The sequence below is a fragment of the Telmatherina bonti genome, assembly GCF_933228915.1.
Source record: "Telmatherina bonti genome assembly, chromosome: 24".
Taxonomy (NCBI): Eukaryota; Metazoa; Chordata; class Actinopteri; order Atheriniformes; family Telmatherinidae; genus Telmatherina; species Telmatherina bonti.
Window position 1 is genome coordinate 29,113,111 of NC_136633.1, and position 9,358 is coordinate 29,122,468.

A 9,358-nucleotide genomic window follows, 5' to 3' on the forward strand; every position below is an offset into this window, starting at 1 on the left:
CGCAGGCAGCGGCGTGGTGACTGAGGACGACGTGAAGACTCTCAACCGAGAGCGTCTCAGTAAAATCTCATAAAAACAAAGTTTTTCAACATGCTTGTGTTGTTTGAGACGGCGGCTGGATACGCCATATTCAAAGTAAGGTGGTCTGTTCTTGTGTCGCGTTGTCAAGAATGAAAAATAGTTTTTAATCATGATTTGTACGTGGAGTTAGCTTAGATTAGCTGCACGTGTTAGCCTCGTTAGCCTGGTTAGCTTCGCTCCTCCTGTTTCAGATTTTCCTTCCACTGGTGGAAAAATGAATCTGTTGTAACTTAAAGAGCCAGATGTGTTCAACTTTTGTGTTCAATCTTTTCTTGTTTTCTCTTCGTCCTCGCGTCATTTTAGCATTAAAGCTAACACTGTTAGCATTGCGGGAGGCCTGCAACCACGTGTTCACGTGCAGATTGTTTTACTCTGCCAACATATTGCCTCCTGCTGATCCTTTAGCCTGAGTTTCTGGTTTAAACAGCTAAAGACTCGGATGTTAACCCACATGGAGACACGGTTGTGTTGATTTCCAGGTCCTGGATGAATCCAAACTGCAGCAGGTCGACAGTCTCTACAAGGAGTTTGAAACTCCAGAAAAAGCCAACAACATGTAGGTGTCGTTCCCTCAACCAGCTGCTTTTATCTGCTCACCAGGACATCATCTGCAGGTTTAATGCTTTCCTTTGCTCTGACAGTGTGAAGCTGAAACACTTTGAGAAGTTCCAGGACACCACAGAGGCGCTGGCAGGTAGGAGCAGCTCCTCATGTCCACCTGAACCTCAGCTCGTACAGCATCACTACCCCTGCATGGCGCCAGGCTGCGGTCAGGGCCTCGCCCGGAACATGGCTGTAACCTGACGTGTCTCCTTCTCAGCCGCCACGGCGCTCGTAGAGGGGAAAATTGGAAAAAGTCTGAAGAAGGTCCTGAAGAAAGTGGTTGCTAAGGAAGCTCACGAGCAGCTGGCCATCAGCGACGCCAAGCTGGGCGGCGTGATTAAAGTAAGTCGTGCTGCAAGGCGGCGTTTTCCTCCTCCTTCCATCCAGCGGCGTCTCCACTGAGCTTTGCTCCGCAGGACAAGCTGGAGCTGAGCTGCGTCCACAGTCCCGCCGTGGCCGAGCTGATGAGGTGCATCCGCAGCCAGATGGAGAGCCTGATCTCCGGACTTCCTGCCAGGGAGCTGAGCGCCATGTCGCTGGGTTTGGCCCACAGGTTGGTGATGGAGGCGAGCGGCGCCGTGCCGCGTCCTGCCTGTGATTACATGTAGCTGTCTGACTCCTCCATGGAGATCTCTCCAGCATTCGTCACTACCGCTGAGGCCCCCGCTGCGCCGCCCAGCAGGAAGCGTCTGGGTGCGCGTTCACTGACGGCTTCTCTCTCTGCAGCTTATCTCGCTACAAGCTGAAGTTCAGCCCAGACAAGGTGGACACCATGATCGTCCAGGCCATCTGTGAGTGTTCATGTTCAGTCTGAAGTTTGATCCAGCATGGCGTGCTCGGGGAGCGGCGTGTGTGTAACGGCGTCTGCTTGGCGTGTGTGTAACGGCGTCTGCTTGGCGTGTGTGTAACGGCGTCTGCTTGGCGTGTGTGTAACGGCGTCTGCTTGGCGTGTGTGTAACGGCGTCTGCTTGGCGTGTGTGTAACGGCGTCTGCTTGGCGTGTGTGTAACGGCGTCTGCTTGGCGTGTGTGTAACGGCGTCTGCTTGGCGTGTGTGTAACGGCGTCTGCTTGGCGTGTGTGTAACGGCGTCTGCTTGGCGTCCCAGCTCTCCTGGACGACCTGGACAAGGAGCTGAACAACTACATCATGCGCTGCAGGGAGTGGTACGGCTGGCACTTCCCCGAGCTCGGCAAGGTCGTCACCGACAACCTGGCGTACTGCAAGACCGTCCGCAAGATCGGTGAGGACCGCTCCTCCTCGACCTTTAACCCAACGTCAGACCGTCTCCGGTCAGACATGCTGTAGTTTATTATTTACTATTGTTGTTTCATTGTTTTATTTATTTAAAGAGTTTTATTCCGATTCTGTCCAGAACTTTGTTTTGTTTTCGCCAACGGCGGCAAAGCGGAGCGTCAGGCCTGCGCGCTGCTCACGTGTCCGCTGTGTCTCTGCAGGGGATCGAACCAACGTCTCCGGCTCCGACCTGTCGGACATTCTGCCGGAGGAGATCGAGGCGGAGGTCAAACTGGCGGCAGAGATCTCCATGGGAACGGAGGTGTCGGAGCAGGACATTGGGAACATCAGACACCTGTGTGACCAGGTGTGTGTGGCGGCGGCGTTTCCTAACGGACTCGGTGGCGTGATGATGATGATGACAGCAGTCTTCATCCTGAAAGCCAATATGTGGGTTTTCAGTCACTACCTCATCTGAACGCTCACCTAACCGGCGGTGGGCGGGGCCTGTCTCTGTGGCAACACCTTCTGTCACATGACTGGCAGTGGGCGTGGCGGTGGGTGGTAGGGGCGTGGTCTGTCTATATGACCACGCCCCTACCGCATGTCTGGCGGTGGGCGTGGCCTGTCTCTGCGGCGGTCCTGATGCTGCTTCTCTGCAGGTGGTGGAGATCTCAGAGTACCGCGCTCAGCTCTACGACTACCTGAAGAACCGGATGATGGCGATCGCGCCCAACCTGACGGTCATGGTGGGCGAGCTGGTCGGCGCCAGACTCATCTCTCACGCCGGTAAGTCTGCGGAGTGTTGGAGAACGCCGCCCAGCAGTGATGACGAGGACCACGCGTCGTTTTACTGAACATGACTGATGGTTTTAAGTCACTACCTCATCTGAGCTGGGTTAGGCTCCCATAGTCTGGTCCGGTCCGGTCCGGTTCAGTCTGATCCAGGATGGTCTGGTCCGGTCCGATCCGGTTCAGTCTGATCCAGTATGGTCCGGTCCGGTTCAGTCTGATCCAGGATGGTCTGGTCCGGTCCGATCCGGTTCAGTCTGATCCAGTATGGTCTGGTCCGGTCCGGTTCAGTCTGATCCAGGATGGTCTGGTCCGGTCCGGTTCAGTCTGATCCAGTATGGTCCGGTCTAGGGCTGCAACTAATGATTATTTTAATAATCGATTAATCGGATGATTATTTTTTCGATTAATCGCTTTTTAAACTTACATTTTAGTTTTACCATTATTTCTCCCAAGTAAGTTTTTGATAAAGCATCTATATCATGTCTATATTAAAATTCTGACAATACCCTCCTACATACCTGGATTTGGCACATGACTAAAGCATAGTACATATTTTTCACAATTTATGTTCTTGGAAAAAAACAAGAAAACACAAATAAGTGCAGTTTACTGCATTTTATTTGTTCTATTGTAAACACTGCTCATACCCGAGCCAACTTTTCTTCAGAATTGTAAAAGTGCAAACAATTTTTTAAAAATAGTGTCCATTGCATGAATGCACCTCTAGTTTAAGTAAACCTATCAAAAGGTCGTTAACAAAATAGCCTGCTATCTGAAAAAGAGCAGTAAACATTTAGAAAATAAGTGCATATTAAGTGCAATAAAAAAAAATTCTGCTTTTCACATAACAAATGTTGCAAATCTTAGGTAATTCATGTATGTTAACTAAGAATTAATTCAAGATCTGTCTGTCTACATTTCAAGGAGAACTCCAGGAGAATTACATTGATAGAGGACTTAACTGCTCAACTAACAACAAGCACCCACATTCCTGAACATGTGTAGCACTAAAAACTACTGAGCTGACTTTACAAAAGACATTGTACTGCAGGAATAAGTGTCTTTGAGATTTCTCAAAATACTTTGTTTGCTACTAACTATGTTTCCCCTCTTAAAACAGTTCACTTTTTAAAAAATGTATTCAATTCAAAATGTATTAACACTTGACAACATGCCACAAAATAGTTCATCCCTGAACACTTAACAGTGGGATATGAGGTAGAACAGTTATTTTCAGTCATTTGAGAAAGTACTTTGCATTGCAGTGAAGGAAGGTCAGCATGTCCACATGTTGAGGGCTTAGGCTTGCTCTTTTTTTAGAGGCTATGTGTCCAGCTGCAGAAAACAGCCGCTCTTCCACCATAGACAGCGGCCTCATGTCGTTTACTAGCATGTTTAAAATATTGTCTGTTAATGGTGCACATTTCTGCGGAGTGGGCATTTTCTTGTTGCGCACGAGTTCACTCATGCTGGTTTGTTTTTTCCTACAACACACAAAAATGACAGAATAAGCCTATATTTTAAACTAAAATAAACACATTTTACCCAAAATATGGTTGTACGTAATAAAACAGCACAAATACATTTAACTTGTAACTTAAGTTACATAAAAAAAATCTATCGATAGTTAGTAAACTCACCGCGCCGGCTCTTGGTCCTCGGCTTCCACGCACACATGCTTTCGCTTGAGGTGCTCTCGCAGAGACGTCGTGCTTCCGCGCCAGGTCATATTTGCAGATCACTCTGTGTTTCTCTGGGTTTAATACAAAGTGCTCCCACACTTTGGATGACTTTGTTCGTGTACTTTTTTCTCCAGTTAGGTCTCGTTTCTTCTTTTTTCGCTTGGAACTTTCGCCAACTACCTCCGCCATCTTGCTTGTATGCCTGCCGTGTGTATGCGAGAAGCAAAAGAAGGCCAACTATTGGCTGTTCGCTTCATCTTCTACTAATTGGGTGGGCTTTAACCACCGATGGCTCATTACTGCCACACTTTGGTCGCGGTTACAACAGACCGGCTCAAAACACGACAGAAACTACAAACTTGCGGTAAAAACAAGTTAATTAGCAACTAATCGATAATTAAAATATTTGACAACTATTTTAATAATCGATTTTAATCGATTAAATCGATTAGTTGTTTCAGCTCTAGTCTGGTCCGATCCGGTTCAGTCTGATCCAGTCTGGTCTGGTCCCATGGTCCGGTCCGGTCCCATGGTCCGGTCCCTACACACGTGGACTGGAGCGGTGTCTGGTGGCGACGTCGGCCTCGCTGAGGGTTTTACGTGGAAAGTTTTAGTCAGACTGAGGTGAACGTGGAGCGAGTGTAAGCCCCGCCCACTTCGCCGTCCTGCAGCTCCGTCTGCTTCACATAGAAGCTTCATTCTGACCCTAAACGGGCCACGTTTAAGGTCACCCCGGTCCCAGTCGGGTGTGTGACATCACCCTACATCCGCAACGAGTCGTCGACTGATCGGATCATTTATTTTTTACTGATCATGAAGTTTCTTTAATTATGCAGCAAATGATTAACAGAAGAAAGACGGTACTTTAATAACAAATGTCTCAATCAGCTTTGCTGGAAAACTTTCTCCATTTTCTCCGGACAGGAAAATGTTGTTTTTATAAGAAAAAATAAAACCAAGTAAACAATGTTTTACTGTAAACATCGAGCAGTAAATCAGTAAATAAAACAGCAGGATCGAGACGTCTGACTCCTGCTGCTGCAGGCTCTGACTCCTCCTGCTGCAGGCTCTGACTCCTCCTGCTGCCGGCTCTGACTCCTCCTGCTGCCGGCTCTGACTCCTCCTGCTGCCGGCTCTGACTCCTCCTGCTGCAGGCTCTGACTCCTCCTGCTGCAGGCTCTGACTCCTCCTGCTGCAGGCTCTGACTCCTCCTGCCGGCTCTGACTCCTCCTCCTGCCGGCTCTGACTCCTCCTGCTGCAGGCTCTGACTCCTCCTGCTGCCGGCTCTGACTCCTCCTGCTGCAGGCTCTGACTCCTCCTCCTGCCGGCTCTGACTCCTCCTCCTGCCGGCTCTGACTCCTCCTCCTGCCGGCTCTGACTCCTCCTCCTGCAGGCTTTGACTCCTCCTGCTGCCGGCTCTGACTCCTCCTCCTGCCGGCTCTGACTCCTCCTCCTGCCGGCTCTGACTCCTCCTGCTGCAGGCTCTGACTCCTCCTCCTGCCGGCTCTGACTCCTCCTCCTGCCGGCTCTGACTCCTCCTCCTGCCGGCTCTGACTCCTCCTCCTGCCGGCTCTGACTCCTCCTCCTGCCGGCTCTGACTCCTCCTCCTGCAGGCTTTGACTCCTCCTGCTGCCGGCTCTGACTCCTCCTCCTGCCGGCTCTGACTCCTCCTGCTGCCGGCTCTGACTCCTCCTGCTGCCGGCTCTGACTCCTCCTCCTGCCGGCTCTGACTCCTCCTCCTGCCGGCTCTGACTCCTCCTGCTGCCGGCTCTGACTCCTCCTGCTGCAGGCTCTGACTCCTCCTGCTGCAGGCTCTGACTCCTCCTGCTGCCGGCTCTGACTCCTCCTGCTGCAGGCTCTGACTCCTCCTCCTGCCGGCTCTGACTCCTCCTCCTGCCGGCTCTGACTCCTCCTCCTGCCGGCTCTGACTCCTCCTCCTGCAGGCTCCTGCAGACAAAAACATGTCTGACGATTGTGGAGGTCATTGTCGATTATTTTTGTCAAGTTGTTGCAGCTCCAACTGGATTGTTCTGGATTTGCTCCAACAAACTTCTTCCAGGTCCCGTTTCTCCTGGAAGAAACGGAAAATTCCCGCCGTCCAGCGTGAGGCCAGAGGCCTCCTGGTTTCAGCTCGGAGCGCAGGCCGCCTCCCACCACATGAAATGGTGCCATATGTTGTGTTGTTGGGTTTTAACTGGTTTAAAAGCATCCGGACTGGGAAATGTCTTCAGTCTGAACTGGTTTCATGTCCGGCTGGTTTAACTGGAGGGATCAGGAAGACTTAAGCTGGACATGTCCCGTCTCCTGCAGGCTCGCTGCTGAACCTGGCCAAGCATCCGGCCTCCACCGTGCAGATCCTGGGGGCGGAGAAGGCGCTGTTCAGGGCCCTGAAGACCCGCAAGGACACGCCCAAGTACGGCCTGATCTACCACGCCTCCCTGGTGGGCCAGACGACGGCCAAGAACAAGGGCAAGGTGAGGAGGTGGCGGGGCGGAGGTGTGACCACTCGGAGGGGAACTGGGAATGACGCGGGCTTCCTGTGCAGATCTCCAGGATGCTGGCGGCGAAGGCGGCCCTAGCGGTCCGCTACGACGCTCTGGGGGAGGACACCAACGCTGAGATGGGAGTGGAGAACCGCGCCAAGCTGGAGGCCAGGCTGCGGCAGCTGGAGGAGAAAGGAGTAAGTCGGCTGGGTGTGTTTGTCCGTTCCCCCGTTCACCCTGCCTCACTCCGAACGTTTGATTCCAGATCCGGAGGATCAGCGGGACGGGGAAGGCGTCGGCCGCGGCGGATAAATACCAGCACAAGAGGTGAGGACGGCCATGCACCCCGTCTCCATGGAAACATCAAAGTGGAACTATTCTGTACATTTCAGGCTAATTTATTTTTATTTCTGAGCCCAGAAGGGCTGGGATTGATGGAGTTATTGTCACAAATGGCTTTATTTACTTCAGACCGACCCTCTCCGTAGGCTGTCAGATCAGCCTGCGGGCAAAACGAGTGGATTGAGACTCTTCCGCATTAAGCCCCGCCTCCCGCCACTGCACTACGTCGGGAGCGCGCACCGCACCTGCTTTCACCGTCATTGTAACGTCTCATAAACAGAAGGATTAGGCTCATATGAACACAATAAAAAAACCAACTACAATGTCAACACATAGCATACAGCCCTACATGTTGGAACCTGAATCAGAGCCTGAAAACGAAGTGGAAAACAGCAACCCACAGCAACGAATGCAGCAGGATGTCTCTCTTTGGTAAACTCACCAGCCATCGTTGGAAATAACTTTATCCCACGTTTTCCACCCGCCTGATGTATTTGTACATGCCCTTGTTAACCAGTAGAAGGTAACCAATCACCCAACCTTATCCCCCGGGACGTCACAAGGATTTCCACGTAGAAAAAACTCTCTAAAACGACACATTTTCCGTCACCATGGAAACCGAACGGAGAGCGTGCTGGAACTCAAACTCAAACTCAAACATGCGTTTAGGTGATAAAAAACAGTGTCGTTCACATGTCTGATGAGGATTCAACACTGTAACACTGTAGAAAGCTCAGAAAACTCCAAATACCATCATAGGAACCCTTTAAGCTAAATAAAACTTGTTTCTTCTCAGCGAGGTGAGGATCTACGATCCGTCCGGAGATTCCACCATTCCCTCCACCTCCAAGAAGAGGAAGTACGAGGAGGTGCAGGAGGAGGAGGAGGAGGAGGGTGGCGAAGAGGCGCCAACGCCTGCGGTCAGAGCCAAGAAACCCAAAACAGAAGCAGGTGGGTGCATTTCTGACGGCGGTGTGTGTGTGACGGCGGTGTGTGTGTGTGTGACGGCGGGTGTAATGCTGGGTGGTGGTCTGTGTTGCAGAAGAAGCAGCAGAGGAAGAAACTCCAAAGAAAAAGAAGAAGAAGAAGGACAAGAAAGCAGAGGAGGAGCCGAAGGAGGAGGAGGAGCAGGTGGAGGAGCCGAAGGAGGAGGAGGAAGAGGTTGCAGTGACGGAGGTTCGATGAGTTAAAACAAATTTCAGATAATATAATTATTATTATTTTTGACTGCTTTGTTTCCTTTTCCAGACGTCAGAAAAAAAGAAGAAGAAGAAGAAAAAGAAGGTGAAAGAAGAAGACGAGTGAAAAGACGGGACTGTTTATATTTTATGTTTTTTTGTCATATTTTTTATCTTTAGGGCGGCACTGCCCTACAGAGACTCCTTCATGTTCTTGGTTAGATCTCGTTTCATCAGAAATCAGAATATTTTTGTAACGTTAAGCAACATTTTACTGTTTTTATTTCTGTGTTGAGCCAGAAAATGTACAGATGGAATAAATCTCTGAAACTCTTCATCTTCATCTTCTGCCGCTTATCCGGGGTCGGGGCGCGGGTACAGCAGCCTAAGCAGGGAAGCCCAGACTTCCTTCTCCCCAGCCACATTTGCCAACTCTGCGGGGGGATCCCGAGGCGTTCCCAGGCCAGCCGAGAGATATAATCCCTCCAGCGTGTCCTGGGTCTTCCCCGGGGTCTCCTCCCAGAGGGACGTGCCTGGAACACCTCACCAGGGAGGTCCAGGAGGCATCCTGACCAGATGCCCGAGCCACCTCAACTGGTTCCTCTCCATGCGGAGGAGCAGCGGCTCTACTCTGATCTCCTCCCGCATGTCCGAGCTTTTATTTTATTTCTATATTTTTTTTTGCATTATTGTTTGAATTATAGACAGAAGAAAGGCAGAAAGAGAAAACACCTCATAGGAAAAGTGAAAAAGATAGTGAAAAAATAAAAAAACCAAACCCAAAACAAAAAACAACCTACAGATGTGTGTGTGTGTGTGTGTGTGTGTGTGTGTATATATATATATATATATATATATATATATATGAGATATATGTATATATATATATATATATATATATATATATATATATATATGAGATATATATATATAGATATATATATATATATATATATTTACA

The 9,358-nt window shown here is 50.0% G+C and overlaps 1 protein-coding gene across 1 annotated transcript; it reads left to right on the plus strand.

The window, feature by feature from the left end:
* On the plus strand, nt 1-8,734 carry nop58 (NOP58 ribonucleoprotein homolog (yeast)). Its single transcript, XM_079263904.1, has 15 exons — nt 1-135; nt 561-637; nt 723-775; nt 902-1,026; nt 1,101-1,237; nt 1,411-1,475; nt 1,790-1,924; nt 2,139-2,284; nt 2,580-2,706; nt 6,705-6,868; nt 6,940-7,074; nt 7,143-7,204; nt 8,016-8,170; nt 8,262-8,395; nt 8,468-8,734. The coding sequence occupies exons 1-15, from the start codon at nt 91-93 to the stop codon at nt 8,522-8,524; spliced, it is 1,617 nt and encodes a 538-aa protein (XP_079120030.1). The 5' UTR covers nt 1-90; the 3' UTR covers nt 8,525-8,734.
* The last annotated feature ends 624 nt before the right edge of the window (nt 8,735-9,358 follow it).